Source organism: Rhinoraja longicauda, unplaced genomic scaffold, assembly GCF_053455715.1.
Source record: "Rhinoraja longicauda isolate Sanriku21f unplaced genomic scaffold, sRhiLon1.1 Scf000283, whole genome shotgun sequence".
Lineage (NCBI taxonomy): Eukaryota > Metazoa > Chordata > Chondrichthyes > Rajiformes > Arhynchobatidae > Rhinoraja > Rhinoraja longicauda.
In genome coordinates, this window is record NW_027601501.1 from 90,604 (window position 1) to 115,818 (window position 25,215).

The 25,215-nt window shown below is 38.6% G+C and overlaps 1 protein-coding gene across 2 annotated transcripts in view; it reads right to left on the reverse strand.

Moving 5' to 3' along the window:
• Positions 1 to 25,215, reverse strand: part of LOC144590751 (serine/threonine-protein kinase Nek7) — a 77,744-nt gene that overhangs the window by 37,844 nt on the left and 14,685 nt on the right. For both annotated transcript variants that reach the window (XM_078395167.1, XM_078395166.1), the window contains 3 exons: positions 16,840 to 16,980; positions 13,246 to 13,308; positions 9,964 to 10,074 (listed from right to left, as the gene is read on the reverse strand). In XM_078395167.1, the coding sequence (XP_078251293.1) occupies positions 9,964 to 10,074; positions 13,246 to 13,308; positions 16,840 to 16,980 (315 nt within the window). The remainder of the gene's footprint in view (positions 1 to 9,963; positions 10,075 to 13,245; positions 13,309 to 16,839; positions 16,981 to 25,215) is intronic.

Sequence of the window (25,215 nt, forward strand, 5' to 3'; positions counted from 1 at the left end):
GTGTAAATTACTTTAATTGGGATTAAATGTTAACGTAGGCTTTTATTATAATGCAGGTCTAAAATTAACAAAGTTGTTTCTAGTCTTGATGCATATTATTTTGAAAACAGCAGAGATTAAAACCTACTGGATATTTTGATATATAACATTATTTTTAATGACGTGATGCCTGCAATTTTAATAAGTATAGAACCTAGAACAAGAAAAAATCTTCTGTGATCATAAAGATTTATGCATAGAGGAAGTCATTTCCTGCAAATTTAACATAGCCCAGTGTTATTTTTGATATAGAATATGTGCACAAGAAGCAGCTGCACCAGGCTACTCTATATGAATTGAAGCATATACATTAAAAAACATTCCTATCTGAATATATAGTGAGCCGAAACATTGCTGGACTGTTGCAATTCAGCAATTGTGCTGCCTGCTGACAATAAAAATTAATAACCTGACACTCAGATAACTGGTTTGGATGCAACTGTAAAGCAAAGTGAAATTTATGGATCTGGAGAAAGAGATTTATTTTCTGCATATAAAAAAAGTGAATGCAGTTAAACACAATAAAATTACATTTTATTTGCTATCCTTTTATCTGAAGAAATACTGAGCAAGGCTGGTTTAAGATGGATCTTGACATGTGGGAGCTCTCTCTTCACAAAATTATGCTAGAAAGTAAGCAATTTTCAATGCAGCAGCTGTCTTGCAGGCATCAAACTACGGCAAATATAAAAGGAGAATAAAAGACACCTTAGATAGACACAAAATGCTGGAGTAACTCAGCAGGACAGGCAGCATCTCTGGAGAGAAGGATTGGGTGACGTTTTGGGTTGAGACCCTTCTTCAGACTGGTTAGGGATAAGGGAAACGAGAGATATAAGATGGTGATGTGGAGAGATAAAGAATGAAAGATATGCAAACAAAAAGACAATGAATGAACGATATGCAAAAACTGAAGAAGGGTCTCGACCCGAAACGTCACCCATTCCTTCTCTCCTGAGATGCTGCCTGAACTGCTGAGTTACTCCAGCATTTTGTGAATAAATGTGTGCAAAAAAGTAACGATGATAAAGGAAACAAGCCATTGTAAGCCGTTTGTAGGGTGAAAATGACAAGCTGGTGCAACTTGGGTGGGGGAGGGATAAAGAGAGATGGAATACCGGGGCTGCCTGAAGTGAGAGAAATCAATATTCATACCACAAGCTGCCCAAGCGAAATATGAGATGCTGTTCCTCCAATTTGCATTTAGCCTCACTCTGACAATGGAGGTGAACGAGGACAGAAAGGTCTGTGTAGGATTGGGAAGGAGAATTAAAGTGTCCAGCATCCGGGAGATCAGGTTGGTTCACGCGGGCTGAGCGAGGGTGTTCCGCGAAAGTGTGACAAGATGTCAATCTTGAAAGATAATCTAAACTAGTTTTGTAAAAATTATGAAAAAAAACCTTTCCAAGGGAATCTCTAGAAAATGCCATTGTCGGGGCAATTAATTGTCAGGCCTTCAAGTCGAATGAAAGGCAAATTCGGCAAGGGATTGCGAAAGGATATCCAACATCATAAACATCCAGAGAAGAATTTCAAGGTGGACCACAATCGAGAAGGCAGCAAGATTTCTACATTGGTTTCAATGAAAGGGGACAAGGGATCCCTGGAAATAATCAAAAAGACTGGAGTTCATCAAAATGTGAATGTTAAGGGAGTACAACCTGAACAGTGTGCGGGTCAGACATTTAGTCCATTAGCATGGAATTCACTGCAAAGTGGGAAGGAACTAGTCGTTGCCATTAAAAACAGATTAAATAATACTGTTAACGTTATCCTATTTAAGTAAATTAATGAGGTTTCCAGGTGTAAAGCTGAGAGAGCTAGTGGCTAGTCTTAGTCCAGATGTCTTGCTCAGAGAGCAAGTCCATTGACTGAACTTCAAAATTATTGGATCCCTCCCTCTGGGAAGTGCCTTTAACAATCTTTCTCTCCAAAGATTCATGTGGGTTTGGTTATTCATTTCAATTTTTTATATTGTGATTACCAAAACTCACTTTCATAGCTATACCTTGCCTGGGCAAATGTTTCTTGCTGCTATTTGTCTCAGATAGCAGAGACAAATTCTGGTGAAATGGCAACAAAAAAAAAAGACTGAATTCAATCCTGAGAAGGGTGAAGTAATGAATTTGGTGAAAGGAAATGAGACAAGTGGTATAAAGCCAACAGTCAGATATACATTTATCAAAACAATTGATCAACTGATCAAAGGAAGCAATTTTTTTTTTTAATTAAAAAATGACAATGGGGTGTCACAGTGGTAGAGTTGCTACCTTACAGCACCAGAGACCAGGGTTCAATCCTGACTATGGGTGCTGTCTTTGGGGAGTTTGTACGTTCCCCTATGACTGCGTGGGTTTTTTCTGGGTGCTCTGGTTTTCTCCCACAGTCCAAAGACGTGCGGGATTGGAGTTGAATTGGCTTCTGTAAATTCCCCCTGGTGTGTTGGATAAAACTAGCGTTTGGGTGATCGTTGGTTGGCACGACTCAGTGGGCTGAGGGGCCTGTTTCCATGCTGTATCTCGAAACTAAACTTTGATAATAAAATTAGCTCTGTACGAAGGAATGTCAAAGGAAAATATAATTTTTGCCTGATCTTCTGCTGCTTGGAAGAGCTTCCATCCATGCAGTTAGGTTGTGCACACTGCAGGCTGTTAAGGACAAAGGAGGCACATGTAACCTGACAGAATATTTTGTTCCAAACTTTTCCTTTCAATGCCAGAATATGTATCTGGTGTGCTATTACCACCAGAGACCACAGGGTGGCAATGGCAAACAGTCTGAAAAATATTAATTAAATCCACTTTCTAATATCATACACCCATTACCATAATGACTGGAAAAAAAAAAGTTCCTCAGTCCTCCAGCCAAGACTCATGACCACAGTGGTAAAATCACTTCAAAAGCCAATAATTTCCAGAGATATTTGGCACGCATAAATTATGAGCATCTTCTCTGGCTTCAAGCAATTGTTTCATTTCATTGGTAAACAAGCAAATCCTTCAAAAATGAGAACTTGCGACTTCTTGTCAAGATGCTCATGGACTAACTTGCCAATTAAGTGCACACATGTACTAGTTGTAGCCCCAAACAGGCAGTAGTAAGGAAGGTGATTTGTAAATCCCTGCGGCGCAGATGCAAGTCCAAAAAGAAATAAATGTTGCTGGTACTTCCTTCACCAGGTGTGAAACATCTGGAACTTGTGATGCAGTGGATGATGTTAGCTTGAATTTTATTATGGGCGAGCCAATTTACTGGAGCGGAACACAATAACAACATTGTGTGGGAAGGAACTGCAAATGCTGGTTTACACCGAAGATAGACACAAAATGCTGGAGTAACTCAACAGGTCAGGCAGCATCTCTGGAGAAAAGGAATAGATGGTGTATTGGGTTGAAACCCTTTTTCTCAATCTCACTCGTCTGAAGAAGGATCTCGACCCAAAACGTCACCTATTCCTTTTTTCCAGAGATGCTGCCGGACCTGCTGAGTTACTCCAGCAGTTTGTGTCTATATTTTACAATAACAAAATTATTTTGTTGACTTAAGAATTGTAATAAAATTCACAGACAAGTATATCCTTTTTTGAGGGAGGAATTGGGAAATGGTGGGGAGGTAAAGTGAAAGAAAAAACCTAAAAATGTAGGAATAAAAATGAAATTTTAGGCCAAGGAGCTCAAGTAAGTGGGCTAAATGTAATAAAAAGGAACTGCAGATGGCGGTTTATAAAAAGATAGACATAAAATGCTGGAGTAACTCAGTGGCTCAGGCAATATCTCTGGAGAACATGGATAGGTGACATTTGGAGTAGCGACTGAAGGCGACTCCCAACCTGAAATGTTACATATCCATTTTCTCCACAAATGCTCCCTGTCCCGCTGAGTTATTTTACTCCAGCATTTTGTTTCTATCTCAAGTAAGTGGACAATCACTTCAGAGGACAGACAAGAACAAAATTGAGAGTTTCACAATTTAGCAATTTCTGCAAATTTGAAGAATTCTAGCTCTAAAACCAAAGGATATCCTTCTTATATTAGTTCCCCGGTTCTCCCTATGTTGTCAATATTATGTATGAATTGATATTCAAGTCATAAAAGTGCTTTTTTGTTGAGGCAGAATATATCTCCCGACGGCATTGCCCTGGCAATGAATGACAAACAATGCCAACTTAGCAGCTGCTGACTTCTCTGCTGGAGATTTGTATCTACTATCAGAGCTGGCTCTCTGAGCTTTCATAAAGTATTCCACATCCTTCTGATTGCCAGACAAACAAAGCTTAAATAAAAGCTCCTGTGGTAGCAGCCATGACAGTTAGCAGCGGAGGTTGGGAACAGCAAACAACATTTCAGTGCTATTTTCCGAAATGACGTACTATAAAATATTTATTCACAAAATGCTGGAGTAACTCAGCAGGTCAGGCAGCATCTCAGGAGAGAAGGAATGGGTGACGTTACGGGTCGAGACCCTTCTTCAGACTGACCTGCTGAGTTACTCCAGCATTTTGTGAATAAATACCTTCGATTTGTACCAGCATCTGCAGTTATTTTCTTATACTATAAAATATTGAAGTAACTAAAGAAAGGCGATCTTAATTGAGGGAATAACGCTAGTACTAAGAACTGGTAAATAAAGTATAATGTAGAGAATAACACTTTGGTAAAGTCCAAGCTTCCCTACAACCATCAGGCTATTAAACATCACAACCTCCAAATATATACAAATAAAACTTTTTTTGTTTAAATGGGGTTTTACAGAGTACTATGTTCACACATCTGCTGTGCTGCTGCAAGTGAGAATTTTGTTGTTCTGTTTCGGTACATATGACAATAAAATACTTTTGCCAATAACAATAATTTGTTTAGTTTAGTTTATTGCCACTTGCACCGAGGTACAATGAAAAGCTTTTTTGTTGCGCGCCAGTCAGCGGAAAAACATGATAACATGATTACACCCAAGCTGCCCAGTGTATAAATACGGGATAAATATGGCACTGTAGATGCTTCTTAATTTTATTGTCTGTTAAAATGCTGAATTTCTAGAATTCACTGCCCAGAGTTGTGGAGCATAGTTCATATAAGCATTTAAAGTGGAACTAGATAATTTTTTGAAAGATAGTGGATTGAGGGCTACGAGGATATGGATAAGACGTGACGCCATTGGCCATGATCATATTGAATGGGGAGGAAACAAGCTTGAGGGGCGAGGTGACCTACTCCTGCTCCTATTTTCTTGTGTTCTTGTCGCAACTCTACAATAACAGATGTTAACATGCATGTTTCCAACTATTTGGTTTCCCCCTTCGAGTCAGGGACATACAGGATGGAAACAGGCACTTTGGCCAAAATGATCCTTGCTGACCAATAAGCCCCATCTAAGCTACTCCCATTTCCCCCCGCTTGGCACAAATCTCTCTGAACCTTTCCTATCCATGTATCAGTCCGAATGTCCTTTAAATGTTGTGATTGTGCCTGCCTCAACTACTTCCTCTGGCAGCTCATTCCATATACCCACCACCCAGTGTGAAAAAGTCCCCCCTCAGGTTCCTATTAAATCTTTCCTCTTTCACCTTAAACCTATGCCCTCTAGTTCTTGGTTCATCTATCCTGGGAAAAAGAGTCCCCTCATGACGTTCCCCAGTCTCATTCTTCAGGGACCTCACTGACCTCAGCCACCCTCTTCCTTTTTTTATACTCATGGCCCTTGCTGATTGTTTTCATCTTACTTGTCATTTCCTCAGTGTCAATTTTCTATCACTTTTAATCTTTTTTTCCTGAATCGCTCTTTGTGATTAGGATATCTTTTCTACTGAGTATTATGAAAAAAATCGTTAAAATGTCTGCTCATTTGCTGCCCTTTCCACAAGCCCATTTTCAACCCGGAATACAGGGTTTTCCATTCTACTTACTATGGAACCATCTTTGTAATCTTTGTAATTGCAAGTTGAATACAATTCATATATTTCTATTTGTGCCATCAACGTACCTATGTTGTTACAATTGCTAGATGCAGTCTGGAACCACAGGCTTTGATGTTTTTAAACTATTTTTCCTTTCGGTTTTGAAACTCTGCTACAAAGCTTTGCTTACATTTTTACCCCTTCCAGTCACACTTTCATTTTCATTCATCCTCACACTATCCTGCGGCACTACACTCAAGTTAGTTTTGATATATTAAACTTCCTGCCAGGAAAGATCTTAAATACCACTCAGAAGTTGACCTAAACTTACCTCTGTACCGTCATCTTTTGCTTTCCCCTCAATGTCCATGTGTAATCGAAATTTCCTTTGTTAACTTATTATGTATGCACATGACCACTACAAACATACAAATGCCATCTCATATTTTCATCCTTAACCCCCTTGTTCAAGAAAAGCTCCAAAGTATCAATAATTGTTGCTTCCCAAATAGGCGTACTTCTGCCTATTTAATCTTCGATGAAAATTTGAGCAGTTTTTGGAAATGACAAAAAAATATTTAAAAACAAGGGGCTGGAGTACATCTGAATGCCCTGGACAAATTATACTTTCCTGAGTTGAAGCCTGCACTTGCTTTTGACCCCATTTGTCACAGGCCACCATAAGGTATTGCCCATAAAAACTTAATTACTAATGAACACACAGACAACCCTGCACTTTGCAGCTCCAGGTACAAAGCACGGGTTCCATGACCATACCATATTCCTGACTCCCAATTCCACTCTCCTGCTAATATTGAGAAGTTACATCAACTGAATGATCTGCATCATCTCGGGGCATGACTTCAACTTTACTTTCTCAGTTTTGGATTTTAGTCAACTTTTTCATCACTTTAAATCCAAATACATCTCATTCAAATTGTATTATGGTTAATCTCACCAACTGTGTTGATTTAATAGACCAATGACATTGATCAATATATTTTTTCAGTAACAAAATTTGGTGTCAATTTGAAGACACATTGGAAGAGACAATGAACAAAAAACAGACTTGTTTCATAATTTGTATTAGAGCTATTAGCTTAATGTATATTTGTGCTTTGTACTGTCACGCATTTTTATGGACTGTTTTATCTTATATTTTTAATAAGTTTCAAGAAGGAAAGCTGCTTATTAGTCTAACCCATTGAGACTCATAAAACACAAAGTGCTGGAGGAACTCAAGAAGCAGGCAGCATCTATGGAGGGAATGGACAGGTGACGCTTTTTCAGACTGACTTGAAACGTCGTTTCATCATTCCCTTCACAGATGCTGCTTGACCCGCTGAGTTCTTCCAGGATTCCAGCATCTGCAGTTCCTTGTATGGTCATTTGAAACTACATCCAAGAGTGTAAACTTATCCTTTCAACAGCATATTTTTTGGGTTCATCTTGTCATATGGGTGGCACCTTTCTCTGCGCCAGAGACCTGTAAGGCACCTCTCTCAGTAAGGTACCTTGGGTACGATTCTGACTATGGGTGCTGTCTGTATGGAAATTGCATGTTTTCCCTGTGACCGCATGTCTCTGGGTGAAACGGTTTCCACTCGCACTCCAAAGATGTATAGGTTTGTAGGTTAATTGGTTTCTGCAAATTGTAACTCTTTCACAGTCTGAAGAAAGGTTCCGACCCAAAACGTCACCCATCTTTTTTCTCCAGAGATGCTGCAGACTTTTCGGCAATGACAAGTTGGTCATTGACTGCAGTCATAGACTTTGTAAGGCTCAGTTCAAATGCAGCTGCTTACAAATAATACTTGAATTTGATGGTTAAGGAAGTACACTACGCCCTATTCACACAGATCACAAATATCCTGGAGGAGAACTGTACTGTTTGGTGTCCAATTTAGAGTATCTTCAAAAAGAGAATTAAGTGGAAATTACATTTCTTTCACATGCTAATAGTTTTGAGTTTCTTTATAATTCCTGTCTCCGACTACATCCTATCTTTGTCCCGCCACTCCCCTGACGTCAGTCTGAAGAAGGGTCTAGACCCGAAACCTCACCCATTCCTTCTCTCCAGGGATGTTGTCTGACCCACTGAGTTACTCCAGCATTTTGTGTCTACCTTCTTTATAATTAAGTTCTTTTTCAGAAGATGGAATTATAGCATTACAGAGTCATATAGCATTACAGAGTCATATAGCATGGAAACAGGCCCTTTAGACCAAGATGCCCAATCGAAGTGAATCACATTTGCCCGTGTTTGGGACCCATATCCCTCAAAACCTTTCCTATTCTCGACCCTGTTCAAATGTCTTTTAAATGTGGATATTAATACCTTGCTCAACTGCCTCCTCTGACTACTCGTTCCATTGTGAGTGAAAAAGTTGCCCCCTCAGATTCCTATTAAATCTTTCCCCTCTCACCTTAAACCTATGTCCCCTAGTTCTTGATTCCCCTATTCTGAGCAAAAGACTGCAGATATGTACGGTGTATTTACTTCTCCAGAGTATTTTCAAAGCATTTTTACTCAGACTTTGCTGGCTTTTAATCGTTTTTATTGTATTAATGGAGCATTGTTGACAGTTTTACAGCTCTTAGATTGTCTCATATCTTCCAGTCCATTAAAATGACAAGTGACAAATACTATTTATTACAGAAGCAACAAGTTAAAGCACATGTGCTTTAGCAGGCATGTCAAACTATTGTGATAGCTACTATTGAGAAGTGTGCAATATTTCAGTGGCCCAAAATTGGTAATCAGCTAGTTCTGGCCTTCAAAGGGAAAAAAAATTCTCAACTATTTCCCAATTTCTGTGACAAGAATTTTCTGTCAATGATCATTTCATAGGAATCCCTGGCTCCTCTCAACATACTTTGGCTGAGCAATGAATCACATCAAAACGTTTCTGGAGTTAGCAATCATTTTTCAAACCAACTGTTCAAACATGAAGGGAGCGAACAAAACACAGATGAATACAATAAGATCATAAGTTGTAGGAGCAGAATTAGGCCATTCAGCCCATCAAGTCTACTCTGCCATCCAATCATGGCTGATTAATGTAATGTATTGAATACACATTCCATTAAACATGCCTTTTTAAAAAACCCTTATGTTATGACATATTAATTCAAGGATGTTAGAAGAAATAAATCTACCCCAGAACCAGATATTTCGCTGAGTAATAATTAGGCCATAAAACACTCTTTGGGAGTGTATACAACAAAGCAAAATATTTTCAGAGCATTTTGCAGTAGGTCTCATTCATAAACAACTTAAATTCAAATCTGTAGAAATAAATTAACTTTGAATGTAGCATTGAAAGTTACAAACAATACAGCCTGGAGGGACAATGAATTGTTGACAGCAACTTTGGAATTTCCACTTTAAACTAAACATGGATGGAAATCTTGGAGCTCTTGCGAACTTCCCAGATTCTTGATTAGTAAGGGCGTCAAAGGTTATGGGGAGAAGGCAGGAAAATAGCGCTGAGAGGGAATAATAGATCGGCCATGATTGAATGGCCAAGCAGACTCAATGGCCTAATTCTGCTCCTATGTCTTATGGCCTTCCCAGATTAATGACAGGAAACGTTTATTGTTCCGCAGTGATCAAAATCGTCAATAAGCAAAATCTAGGCCATCACCAGTTTTCAAAGTTTTACAAAAAATGTATTATGTGCAAATCAGATGCTATATCAATGCAAGCCACAACAGGAATTGCTATCATAAACGCATTTCACTCTGGGCAAGCAAACAAAAATCTTGCTCAACTCCCAAGGATGGGACTAGAGATGAATGGTGTTTCCAAGCTGGCAATAAAAGCTATATTTTTAATTGTGAAAACCAGAAAAAAGTGAGGTCTACTTCAATATTAAAGCAGATCAACATAATTTGTTTTGCTTCAATATATTGTCATCGATAGTTTACACCATCGCTTATTCCATAAATGACTTACATAAACAAGACTGGATATCAAACAATGATTACATTAGAAGGCTAAAAGATTGTTTGAAGTTGCAAATGCTTACCTTAATCATTCTCGAAAGGTCTCCAGCATCTGCCAGTTCTAGTACAATATTCAGCTCATTATCTTCAATGAATGAAGCAAGATATTTTATTACATTTGGATGGTTTAATTGCTGTAAAATACATAAGCATAAAACCATTTAATCAAATATTCATTGAGAATTTTGCAGATTTTTTAATCAATTCCTAGAGATAAAATGAAAATACACGGTCATTTTAATCTTTCTAGATTAATCTAATAAATTAGTCAATCTTAAAAATAACATGATAATTCACTTCAGCCATTCACAATTATACAGTGGGAGAGATTGGAATGAGAAGAGATTGTTGCAACATCAGGGGCAGATCATTTAAAACAGAGGTGCATAGAAATTGATTTCTGCAAAGTCAGTGACATAGAGGCGTGCAGCACAGAAACAGGCAATTCAGCCCAACTCGTCCATGCCCAACAAGGCGCCCATGTTAATTGGCCCCGTGTTTGCCCCTTATCCCTCTAAATCTTTCTTATCATGTACATGTGCAAATGCCTTTTGGACACTGTGATTGTACCGGCCTCAACTACTTCCTGCGGCAGCTTAGTCATAGTGTGATACAGTGTGGAAACGGGCCCTTCGGCCCAACGCCCACACCCACCAACATGACCTAGCTGCACTAGGCCCACCTGCCCACGTTTGGTCCATATCCCTCCAAACCTGTCCTATCCATGTACCTGTCTTGTTCCATATACCCATCACCCTCTGTGTGATAAAAGTTGCCCCTCACTTCTGGGGAAGTATCCAATTGGTCCCTGAAAAGAAAGATACAGCAGATGCTGAAAATCTGAAATAAAATTAAAAAAGAGAAAGTGTTGAAGATTTTCAGTAATCAGCCATGATCATATTGAATTGCAAGGTTGGCTTTGAGGGGCCAGACTGCCTCCTCTTGGGTTTTTGTGCAGATACAAAGAATTCTTTTCTACAGAGGTATGGTGATGTTTTTATTATATCATTGGTCCATAACTTTTACCAATAGCAACTGTCATGTTCAGTAAATGTTTGGGAATGCAAACATTGAACCAACTAATACTGCTTAAAAGAATTTATCACGTGTAAGTCAAAACCATATAGAACTGAATTTTACAGTTTTACAGTACCAGAAGCATCCCTTCCACCCCACAGCCCAGTCCACCATGTCCCTGCTGACATGATATTTATCTATGATAATTCCATCTGCCTACGTTTGACCTGTTTCCCTCCAGAACACAGCTCAGGAACAGGCCCTTTGGCCCTCCATGGCGCCGAACATGGTGCCAAGACCAACTCTTAACTGCCTGCATATGTTCCATATTCATATCCTTCCATTCCCTGCATACCCATGTGTCTACCTAAGAATCACAAAAACACCACTATCATATCTGCCTCAACCACCTGTGTGTTCCAGGTACTCACCATCTTCTGTGTAAAAAAACTTGCCCTGCATATCTCCTTTGACTTTGCCCCTCTCACCTTAAACCTATGTTCTTTAGTATGTGATATTTCCATCGTGAGAAAAACTTTCTGACTGGTTACCCAGTCTATGCGTCCCATAATTTTATATACTTCTCTCAGGTCTCCCCTCAATCTCTGGTATTTCAGAGAAAATGATTCAAATCTGTCCAACCCTCTGGATAATATCCCCCTAATTCAGACATCATTTCTACTCTTTTCTTATCCAAGTACATGCGCAAATGCCATTTAAATGTTGTAATTGGATCTGCCTTTACCACATCCTTGGCAGCTCACTCTGCATAATCACCATCTCCATGAACAACTTAATTCTCAGATAGACACATAAAGCTGGAGTAACTCAGTGGGTCGAACAGCATCTCTGGAGAAAAGGAATAGGTGACATTTCAGGTCGAAACCCTTCTTCATATTTTCAGAACTCCTTTACAGGTTTCCCCCTCACGTTAACCTTATGCCCTCTAGTTTTAGGCTCCCCTATCCGAGGAAAAAGACGAACTATCCCTCATAAATTTATAAACTTCTAGACTCCCAAGTTCCACTGAGAATAAACTTATAACTCCAGGCCTCTTTTCCAGGCAACATCCTGGTGAATCCCTTCTGCACTCTCGACAATGTTATTTTCTAAATGGGATGAGAATCCAGAAATCGGAGGTGTAAAGGGACTTGGGAGTGCTGGTGCAGGATTCCCAAAAAGTTAATCAGCAAGTCGAATCAATAGTAAAGAAAGCAAACTCAATGCTAGCATTTATTTCAAGAGGGCTTCTATACAAAAACAGGAATGTAATGCTGAGGCTCTGGTAAGGCGATGGTAAGGCCGCATTTGGAATATTGAGAGAAATTTTGAGCACCATATCTGAGAAAGGATGTGCTGACTCTGGAGAGGGTCCAGAGGAGGTTTACAAGAATGATCCCAGGAATGAGTAGGTTAACATATGTCAGTACTGGGCCTGTACTTGATGGAGTGAGAATGAGGGGGGACCTCATTGAAACAAACAGAATATTGAAAGGCTTGGATAGAGTGGATGTGGACAGGATGTTTCCACTAGTGGGAAAGTCTCGAACTGGAGGTCATAGCCTCAGAATTAAAGGATGTTCTTTTAGGCAGGAGATGAGGAGAAATTTCTTTAGTCAGAGGGTGGTGAATCCATGAAATTCTTTGCCACGGAAGGCTGTGGAGGCCAAGTCAGTGGATATTTTTTAAGGCAGAGATAGATAGATTCTTGATTAGTACTGGTGTCAGAGGTTATGGGGAGAAGGCAGGAGTTAGGAGGGAGAGTTAGATCAGCCAGGATTGAAAGGTGGAGTAGACTTGATGGGCTGAATGGCCTAATTCTACTCCTATCCCTTATGACCTTATGATCAACTCTTCCTTGTACTGTGTTTAAGTATATGGAGCAAATGGTTCAGTTCAATTTAACTAGCCGAAACATCAACTTGCCACGGATAAACTCATAAAGTTGCACACTACAGTACTGTCAAGATAATTCGCACTGAGTAACATGGAGGACCAGACCATAATCATAATCACAGTTGTCACAATTACAGAAGGTCTATGTTCTCACTTGCATAACACAGTGATAGAGTATAACAACGTTCATGGTAATACCGCTACAAACTCTTACTATCAGTTTACACAATCTAAAGTATCAAGTTAGAAGATAAAGAGTTAACAAGTACTTCCTCCAGCATTTTTTGTTGCACCAACGAAAAAGTGAACACCTGGCAAACCATTAAATATCCAAAGATAGTTTAAATTATTTCTTCATGTTTCTAATTTTGTTTTGAAGATGCCTTTTTTACCTTTAGGAGATCTATTTCTTTTATGCAATCTTGACGAGCTTTGGCATCCATCATTTCAAATATCTGGAATAAAATATTAATTTCAGGTTTCCTTTTCATGTCCAATGCTTACAAATCACTAAATGATGCAGGGTTCATTCCGTTTTCTCTGCATCATTATCTGCTGTATTTTTTTAAATAATAAAACGCTGCTGCAAAAGTATGCACATGTGGTAGGAGAATATTCTAACAAATACAACTGAAAAATCTGAGCAATATTTATCCAACCAAAAGATACACAAAAATAATTTTACACCAATCAATATTGAAAGTACCCAATGAATGGCTTGGGGATGTGTTTAATATCAATGCAGTAATTTAATTACATATTACGCACAGCAAAGTGCATTATCTAAAACATGTTAATAGTCAACAGTTGTAAAGAGAGGATTTAACAGAATCATTAATTTCAAGAATTTGTAAATAGTAACAACCTACTACCCAAGACCATATAACCATATAACCATATAACAACTACAGCACGGAAACAGGCCCGTTCGGCCCTACCAGTCCACGCCGACCACTCTCCCTGACCTAGTCTCATCTACCTGCACTCAGACCATAACCCTCTAATCCCCTCTTATCCATATACCTATCCAATTTACTCTTAAATAATAAAATCGAGCCTGCCTCCACCACTTCCACCGGAAGCCCATTCCATACAGCCACCACCCTCTGAGTAAAGAAGTTACCCCTCATGTTACCCCTAAACGTTTGTCCCTCAATTCTGAAGCTATGTCCCCTTGTTGGAATCTTCCCCACTCTCAAGGGGAAAAGCCTACCCACGTCAACTCTATCCGTCCCTCTCAAAATTTAAAAAACCTCTATCAAGTCCCCCCTCAACCTTCTACGCTCCAAAGAATAAAGACCCAACCTGCTCAACCTCTCTCTGTAGCTTAAGCGCTGAAACCCAGGCAACATTCTAGTAAATCTCCTCTGTACCCTCTCCATTTTGTCGACATACTTCCTATAATTTGGCGACCAGAACTGCACACCATACTCCAGATTCGGCCTCACCAATGCCCTGTACAATTTTAACATTACATCCCAACTTCTATACTCGATGCTCTGATTTATAAAGGCAAGCATACCAAACGCCTTCTTCACCACCCTATCCACATGAGATTCCACCTTCAGGGAACAATGCACAGTTATTCCCAGATCCCTCTGTTCCACTGCATTCCTCAATTCCCTACCATTTACCCTGTACGTCCTATTTTGATTTGTCCTACCAAAATGCAGCACCTCACACTTATCAGCATTAAACTCCATCTGCCATCTTTCAGCCCACCCTTCCAAAAGGCCCAAGTCTCTCTGTAGACTTTGAAACTCTACTTCATTATTAACTACACCACCTATCTTAGTATCATCTGCATATTTACTAATCCAATTTGCCACACCATCATCCAGATCATTAATGTAAATGACAAACAACAGTGGACCTAACACAGATCCTTGGGGTACTCCACTAGACACTGGCCTCCAACCAGACATACAATTGTCAACCATTACCCTCTGGTATCTCCCATTCAGCCATTGTTGAATCCATCTTGCAACCTCACTATTAATACCCAACGATTTAACCTTCTTAATCAACCTTCCATGTGGAACCTTGTCAAATGCCTTACTGAAGTCCATATAGACAACATCCACAGCCTTGCCCTTATCAATTTCCCTGGTAACCTCTTCAAAAATTCAAGAAGATTAGTCAAACATGACCTTCCAGGCACAAATCCATGTTGACTGTTTCTAATCAGGCCTTGTTTATCCAAATAATTATATATATTGTCCCTAAGTATCTTTTCCATTAATTTTCCCACCACAGACGTCAAACTAACAGGTCTATAATTGCTAGGTTTACTTTTAGAACCTTTTTTTAAACAAAGGCACAACATGTGCAATGCGCCAATCTTCCGGCACCATCCCCGTTTCTAATGACGTTTGAAATATTTCCGTCATAGCCCCTGCTATTTCTGCACTAACTTCCCTCAATGTCCTAGGGAATATCCTATCAGGACCTGGAGACTTATCCACTTTTATATTGCTTGTCAGGGAGGATATCACAGCAGTGCTTTGGCAGGACAGACTAGAAGGCTCGATTAGGGAGGCTCCTCTTCTTTAATCCTCATAATTTCCATCACTACTCTACTTGTTTCGCTTACCTCACATAATTCAATATCCTTCTCCTCGGTGAATACCGAAGAAAAGAAATTGTTTAATATCTCCCCCATTTCTTCCGGCTCAGCACATAGCTGTCCACTCTGACTCTCTAATGGACCAATTTTATCCCTCGCTATCCTTTTGCTATTGACATATCTGTAGAACCCCTTGGGGTTTACTTTTACATTACTTGCCAAAGCAGCCTCATATCTTTTTTTCGCTTTTCTAATTTCCTTCTTAAGATTCCTTTTACATTCTTTATATTCCTCAAGAACCTCATTTACTCCCTGCCGCTTATATTTATTGTATATCTCCCTCTTTTTCCGAACCGTGTCCAATTTCCCTGGAAAACCACGGCTCTTTCAAATTATTATTCTTTCCTTTCCACCGAACAGGGACATAAAGACTCTGTACTCTCAAAATTTCACCTTTAAATATCCTCCATTTCTCTATTATATCCTTTTCATAAAACAAAAAGTTCCATTTCACTCCTTTTAAATCCTTTCTCATCTCCTCAAAATTAGCCTTTCTCCAATCCAAAATCTCAACCCTTGGTCCAGATTTGACCTTCTCCATAATTATATTGAAACTAATGGCATTGTGATCACTAGACCCAAAGTGCTCCTCAACACATACCTCCGTCACCTGACCCGTCTCATTTCCTAACAGGAGGTCCAACACTGGTAGGTACCTCTACTTATTGCTGCAAAAAACTATCCTGCACACATTTTACAAACTCCAAACCATCCAGCCCTTTAACAGAATGTGATTCCCAGTCTATATACGGAAAATTGAAATCACCCACAATCACTACTCTGTGCTTACTACTAATATCTGCTATCTCCTTACATATTTGCTCTTCCAATTCTCGTTCCCTATTTGGCGGTCTATAATACACCCCTATAAGTGTTGCTAAACCTTTCTCATTTCTGAGTTCCACCCAAACAGCCTCCCTAATCGAGCCTTCTAGTCTGTCCTGCCAAAGCACTGCTGTGATATCCTCCCTGACAAGCAATGCAACACCCCCACCTCTTGCCCCTCCGATTCTATCACATCTGAAACAATGAAATCCTGGAACATTTAATTGCCAATCGCAACCCTCCTGCAACCATGTTTCACTGATCGCCACAACATCATACTTCCAGATGTCAATCCAGGCTCTAAGCTCATCCACCTTTCTTACAATGCTCCTAGGAAGGTTTTTCAATTGCTTCTGGGAGAATTAGTTATCATTATTTTACTTAAACATAGATGCATTATTTTTTCCAATATTCCCTCCTTGTACCTAGATATACTATATTGTTAGGTCAGACATCAAGTAGATTCTGATTTATGTACCTACAACGTTTGACTGTTGTGGTTCACGGCCAATTATGATCATCCAAGTGTACATACCTGCACTTTCTTCAGAGCTACAGGCATCCCATCTAGTAGGCAGGATGCTCGATAGACTTCACTAAATTGTCCGCGGCCAATCTTTTTCACTATTTGGAAATTTCCCAGTGTATTGAGGCCCAAATCAGGACACAGAGGTTTCTATGAACATGAGAAGTACATGAAGTTAAACACTGCAGCACGCAGAACCTTTGCATTAATATAAAGATTAAAATCGTATTCAACTCTGTGGATTTCTCTCAAGGTTTTTATTGTAATTGGACTTGTGTTGCCTGGTATCAGTTCAAGGCGTTGTCTGAAATGCAATGATAACGTTATCATGAAGCCGGTCGAGCAGCCAAACTCAGAGAAAAAACTGCGGAATGGAAACCAATTTTTAAAAATGAATTTGAAAGATTTGAGTGCACAAAATAATGATTGGAATAAAAATTCTAAACTGTGTAGATACAAGGAACTGAAGATGCTGGTTTACAAAAATTACAAAATGCTGGACAAGCAGCATCTTTGGAGAACATGGATAAGTGATGTTTTGGGTCAAGTCAGAAGAAGGATCCCAAACCAAAACGTCACCTATTCATGCTTCCCAGAGATGCTGCCTGATCTGCTGAGTTACTCCACCACTTTGTCTTTCTTTGTAAGCCAGCATCTTCAGTTCCTTGTATCTACACAGTTTAAAAAAAAAAAAAATACCATTTGTGATACTTCAGTGAAAATAATTTACAAGTTGAGTGGGTGAGTATAAAATAACTGACAGCAACGTCTGGGGTTCCACCACTGCGTCTTTATGCTCCAGTTGTTTTGTTGATTTGTTGCTAATTTTCATTTTATATCAAAATAGTAATTTAATTAGCAAATATTCTTGGTTATTAAGTTTTATTCCAAAACAATTTGATTATTCATCTAATTATAGTATATTAGATTACATTCTTCACAATTTTCTATTTGCCATTTGAATTCTTCATAATTTTCTATTTGAACCTCCCTTAAATCTGTCTACGTTCCTTCCTTCCTCAGTCAATGCCAATCTCATCTTGTTTTTCATTCCGTGCAAGTTTTGGATCCAATCGTTTCCAGCCTACTTGAATATTGGGCCAGTGCCTGCCTATCCCTTCCCCCAAACTTGCCCTTGCATTCTTCAACCCAGACATTCTCTGAATCTATACAAGTAACTGCTAAGAAAAATGTTAAATAAACATTCGACCACTGTATCAAACGATTTAATACCAAATGTAAAAGTTAATGCACAAATGTACAATAATTCCACCAATAGGTGAGAAGAGATACTTTAAATATCAAAATTTAAAGATAGGTTCTACCAAAGGATTCCAGTAATCAACATGAGCATTGCTCACTTCAGATGCTGACAGATTTGCTCCTTATTCCCACAATTCATGTTTACAAAATTTTCAAATCCAGTTTTTAAAAAAAAGTGCTTCTTAATCATGTGAGTAGTTTCAGGTATGTTATGTTGATGCATCAACACAACATACACACGAGGAGCTAGATACAGTTCTCTTTTAATATATAAAACATGGACCTAGTCTGAAAACAAATGGAAATACAATTGATCAGTCTGGGATGAGTTTTAAATCCCACATGACAGACAGCATATGCCTTAAAAAAGGAAATTCTGTAAAGATTAATGTTTTTTGACAGATGCAGAACTCTTGCATTTAACACCACTGTGTTCCCTGCATTCACTAAAAATAAAATCACACAAATTTTGTAAGTAGGTACAAACGCTATACCGCAAAACAAATTCAACCAACGAATTCAATCATGTAGTAAACATGCATTTTGAACAATGTTATTTATTTAATACGTACTATTTTATACGATATGGGAGCATTGTAAACTATCAGTTACCACAAATCATTGGAACACCAGAGAATAGTTGAAACATTCCCCATATTTTGTGTTTTCTTTAAGGCAAATAATAATCTTCCACTTCCATCTCCCACTTTAGATAAAAAATTTAAAAAAACAGCAACTTGATCCCAGGGTTTGTAGGGATGGTTCACTTCCAACTAGCCATTTATGACCAGTTACACTTAAGTTGGTGGGTGGTGGATATAAAATCAACCTTGTATTCTATCATTCAGCACCACAGCGCAGTAAAAATAACTCCAAATTGGCGTGAGTGATGTTGATTAATTTCTGTCAGGTTCTAGGCTTTTTAAACGCAGTAGCACTCAAGATATTTATGCATGTACAGAATATGCAACCAGACCCAGACCCTCGTTAGATTAATAAGACCCAGACTATCGTTAGATTAATAAGTGAAAAGTGAAAAGTTTAATATTGTACATTTTTAAAGTAAAAGTAACATTTCAAAAAGCAAGCTCCAAAATGATTGCTTTGGCAACCACATAACTTCCCTCGTCCTGATTAAAGGAATTCATTCAGAGACAATGTGGCAAATGTGTAAACAGATTACTTGTCCATTTGGAATTTGTTTTACAAAGCAAAATGGTCATGATGACAGATTCAAAAGAATCAACACTCCGATTTAAATTAGATTTCTGGAAATAGAAAGCGACGTTCATGTGTATCTATTTTTTTTATATAAGCAATGCAATTTGAAAACGATTAGCAGCTCCCATCAGTAAAAACAAAGCAAATAGGACAACAAAGAGGAAAAGTCAACATTTAAAAACTACAGTGCACTCCATAATGTTTGGGACAAAGACCCATCATTTATTTATTTGCCTCTGTGCTCCACAATTTGAGACTTGCAATAGAAAAAAAATCACATGTGGTTAAAGTGCATATTGTCAGATTTTATTAAAGGGTATTTTTATACATTTTGGTTTTACCATGTAGAAATTATAGCTGTGTTTATACATGGTCCCCCCATTTCAGGGCATCATAATGTTTGGGACACATGGCTTCACAGGTGTTTGTAATTGCTCAGTTGTGTTTAAATGCCTCCTTAATGCAGGTATAAGAGAGCTCTCAGCACCGAGTCTTTCCTCCAGTCTTTCCATCACCTTTGGAAACCTTTATTGCCGTTTATCAACATGAGGACCAAAGTTGTGTCAATGAAAGTCAAATAAGCCATTATGAGACCAAGAATCAAGAATAAAACTGTTAGAGACATCAGCCAAACCTTAGGCATACCAAAAATCAACAGTTTGGAACATCATTAAAAAGAAAGAGAGCACTGGTGAGCTTACTAATCGTATAGGGACTGGCAGGCCAAGGAAGACCTCCACAGCTGATGACAGAAGAATTCTCTGTCCAACAGATTAGAAACACTCTTCAGGAGTCAGGTGCTGATATGTCAATGACCACTGTCCGCAGAAGACTTCATGAACAGAAATACAGAGGCTACACTGCAAGATGCAAACCACTGGTTAGCTGCAAAAATAGGATGGCCAGGTTGCAGTTTGCCAAGAAGTACTAAAAAGAGCAACCACAGTTCTGGAAAAAGGTCTTGCGGACAGATGAAACGAAGATTAACTTATATTAGAGTGATGGCAAGAGTAAAATATGGAGGAGAGAAGGAACTGCTCAAGATCCAAAGCATACCAGCTCATCTGTGAAACACAGTGGTGGGGGTGTTATGGCCTGGGCATGTATGGCTGCTGAACGTACTGGCTCACTTTGATGATACAACTGCCTGAGGTAGTAGCATAATGAATTCTGAAGTGTATAGACATATCCTATCTGCTCAAGTTCAAACAAATGTTTCAAACCTCATTGGCCGGCAGTTAATTCTACTACAAGACAATGGTCCCAAACATACTGCTAAAGCAACAAAAGAGATTTTCAAAGCTAAAAAATGGTCAATTCTTGACTGGCCAAGTCAATCACCCGATCTGAACCCAATTGAGCATGCCTTTTATATGCTGAAGAGAAAACTGAAGGGGACTAGCCCCCAAAACAAGCATAAGCATAAGATGGCTGCAATACAGGCCTGGCAGAGCATCACCAGAGAAGACACCTGGCAACTGGTGATGTCCATGAATCACAGACTTCAAGCAGTCATTGCATGCAAAGGATATGCAACAAAATACTAAACATGACTACTTTCATTTACATGATATTGCTGTGTCCCAAACATTATGGTGCCCTGAGATGGGGGGAATTATGTATAAACACTGCTGTAATTTCTACATGGTGAAACCAAAATGTATAAAAATGGCCTTTATTAAAATCTGACAATGTGCACTTTAACCACATGTGATTTCTTTCTATTGCAAATCTCAAATTGTGGAGTACAGAGGCAAATAAACAAATGATGGGTTTTTGTCCCAAACATTATGGAGGGCACCGTACATGAGAAGCCACTGCCACCCATCAATTATATTACATAGTATTTGAAAATACAGAGTGACCAATGTTAAAAATAAGTATATATTGTTTTTGTTATTTCAGAATTTGGGTATTTTACATTCATTAAGGAGATGTAATCTACAGCAAATTTTTTGTCTTATTGGCGTATGTGATAACTTGACAAATGTTAGCATCAGCTTTTGAGGAACTCTGACAACCGCATGCTGAGAGGAAAGTCTCACTAATGTGTTCTGGCATGCAAGTCTGTAATCACACATTTACATATGCAATGACCTACATTTGCATGTCAGATCACACACTGTCTTGGTTTATTAAAGCCACGCACCTCCCAGTGCACTGTGAAGACATTGGTGATATAAGGCCAGAGGGTGGTGTTTCTTGGCAGCTGAGGGACAAACTGCCACCTAGGATTAGGCTGATACAGGCTGAGCATTAGACACTTCATTAGAGGTAATCTGTTTAACAGTGGGCAGTGTATGTAAACTTCACAGCCTATTTGCAGCACCTTTTCCTCCCATGGCCTCTCTTCAAAAGGCCAGAGAGGCTGAGCGACAGCTCGTCTCATTTGCTGCCTTGTCCTGTCATACAATTTAGACATGGAGAGCTGACGTGAGGAACAACATAACTGTACATTCCTAACCACCACTGGGTCACTTTTATTCACAATACATTTTGCTTGTTTCTCGTTCCAAATTCTGAATTTTGGACCAACAAGGGCTTTCATTCAGGTCACTGCTGTGTGACTCTAAAAGCTTTTTCATTTCATGTTAATGCAAGCAACACTACTCAAACCTAATAAACACAATTCAAATTTTGTGAGATGTTTAGATATCCAATTTTTACAAAAATTTGCATCCTGCAAAAAAATCCATTTACAGAATTTAACAGCTGATATTACTGGAAAATTAATAATTTAATATTTCAGAATTTATTCATTTATGGAGTTTAAACCAGAACATATGTCAGATATGACATGAATTTTTAAAAGACATGGGAACCGACACTCTGCACAAAGTCACTGTCATTTCCTTTCTGTAGCACTACATTATAATTGCTTTTTGTAATCACTCCTTAGGCCAATGCCCTATGATGAGAATAAAACTCAAGACGTTTAGGCCAAAATTGTAAAGGGAGCTACAAATTCCAAGCAATCACATAATAAACATTGCAGTACAATTTTGATCAAGCCATCTAAGCAAGGTGAACCAAAAGTGTATTCAGTGTTCAACTTCAGAAGTGAATTAAACTCCTGGTGAAATACACCAACAACATTATCTTAGCTCATCAGTAACAAAAGTACCTATTTCCTGATAGATCTCATCTATGGCTTCTTCCACTGGCAAAAATTACAAATACAGAAAAACATAAATCAATTAATCCCTTGTAATTCAGTGTATTTATTGCAGTAAAATCTCCTGTTTGTATCCCTGTCATATTTCAAAATACTAGCCACACCACGTCACTGTACTACTTACTATAGAAAGAAACAAAAGATTGTACACATCTCAGCTCACTGAGAGCAGCTAGCAAACTCCTGGGGAATCCATTAAGAAGTCAACAACAGTAAACATAGCATAAAAATGATGTGCCAGCTTTGCACGCTGTAATATAATCATACGGTGATGATGAAATTCTAAACTGCTTGAGCTGTAGTCTCTCAGCTCAGGAAATAATCAGAACGCCTAAAGTGTGTTGTAACCTTGTAATACAGTCTCACCATGGCAAATTAAAAAGCCACTATATCACTGTGAGAGACCTCAAGGAATCAGCATACATTAGTTTGGAACAAAGGACTCTTCACACTCCAATGCATCATCAGAAATATCACAATGAACTATTAGGATAAATTGGCAACCATCTTTGTGCCATTAACGTGGCACAGATAAGCATCCAGGTACACTACTGAGACAAAGCAGCAAATTCAGGTAAAATCACTCTCTTAAAATTATAAATCAATAATGCAAAGTAAGTTGGAATTGCACACCCTCATACTCCTGTTCATTTTGCAAATGACGAAGCCAAATTACTGGTTTAACAAGCTGCAGATAGAAAGGAAAATACCATAACCGCTTTATTCTGAAAAGATTGTGCAGATCGTATGAGAGGTATCATTTCGCACTCAGATCACATGGTCTTTGCTAAGTTCCCAATGCAGTAATGCCAAATGTCAGTTAAGATTTTGACTAATTATGAAATGGTCAGCCTCAAGCAACGGATAATGTAGCAAAGGTTAAGTAATTCTAAATATCATTAACTTGGGTGCGAATGAGATCAGATCAAATGTTGTCATGACAACTGCAAATAGCTTTATGCCAGAAGTTGCAGAAAAGTACTTATTTCAGTCAACGCCACTATATTCAACCCAAGTGGACCTAACTTTTTTTCCCCCAGTTCTATCCCTTTAATTAAAATCTAACATTAAGTTAGATCTGAAAAAAAAAACTACTGGGTTGTAGACATGAATATGTATTTCAAGAAAAAGATTTGCACGGTCTCACTGCTATTGACCCTTGAGCATTCTTAGACTGCAAATATTAAACCACTATTATCTTTCCAATACAATGTATAAAACAGGCAGCAATATGATCAATGCCATAGTGAATAGCAAAAGATGCATTCCAAGTAAAATTTCTGGTGATGTAAAATTACAAGAGTAAGCATGGAGTTTATGACTAATGGACTTAGGATTTACATGAAACTCAAATATGATTAGAGTTCAATGATCCATTTTTATAGTATGTATGGGTAAGGTAAGTGTTCATTATTTTTTCAGCTACTGGTCCTTTCCACTCACTGGAGTTATGTGATACAAGGAATCCAGAGACAGGTCAGCAGATTTATTTTAGCATGTTGCTGCTGTTCTCATGTTAGTAACTAAAAATAGCCTGCTCCTCAGTGAAGGCAATTAAAATGCAGAAATGGTAGAAACACAGTCAACTCCCAGAATTTTTTTTTTTTTTTTAACATCTTTGCTAGCTCAAATCCCTCAAGCTAAATTAGCAAAGTCCGTGCAAAGTAAAATGTTCAGGTCACATATAAACATCTTGCTACATATAATCAATGCAAATTTATCAAACAGAAAGGATGTTTGGTAGAAGCAATAACCAGTATAAACTGCTTTTTGAATGTGGTGCTGAGGCTTGATTATAGAGCGATAGAGTCACGCAGCACAGAAGCAGGCTCTTCGGCCCGACCTGCCCACAAGTTTTATTATTAAAGTGCTTTCAAATAGTTCTCAAAATATTGCAGAGGCTTGCTAAAATTCCCATCCATCCAAAGATGAATCACTATACCTATTTGGAAAGAAACCAATGGCGTGTTACTCGGTAAAGGCCAGCTTACTTTCGATATAAACTTGAGTGATCATACAATGTTATGGAAATTACAAACGGCCTTGATTGCACTCGGGACCGAGCACAAAATTGTTTACTTAAGTCACTTATTGCGTAAGACGGGGAGTATCTGTATATTCAAAACCTATGGCTCTATGATAATAAACTAAACTAAGTATGACTAGAGTTTATAATACACCTCAAAGCTTGCTGCTCCAGAATGCTTGCTGTCAGCAACTCTTGTTTCAAGTTATTCAGGTCTTTCGCATCTCCCCTTTTCCTAGATTTTCACCATTCTGACAATAATCTCCCTTGGATTTCTCAAACCTTATTCATCCATGTTGCACTGCACCTGCCATGCATTTGGCTACACACCCAATCTGTCTAATTTGTAATAAAGTATTTTCCCATCTCCCTCTTATCCTTCATAACCCAACCCTCAGCTTTGTATCACGTACAGACTCAGAGATCTTACATTTAGTTTATTCTACCTGACTTGAAAACTACAGACACTGCTTCCTGCTTTTATTTAAGATATCCAGTATATCCCCTCTCACCTTAAACCCACGTCCTCTGGTTCTTGATTCCCTTGCTCTGGGGCAAAGACAGTGTGTTGTACTCTAACTATTCGAAACCTTATCTATTATTAATGTGTTGTGAAAGGCATCAAACTTCCTGTGAGTCGAACCAAGGCCCTCTGAAGTAATTTGGATTGTTTGGACCTCCCAAAAACTTAAGTTGTCCA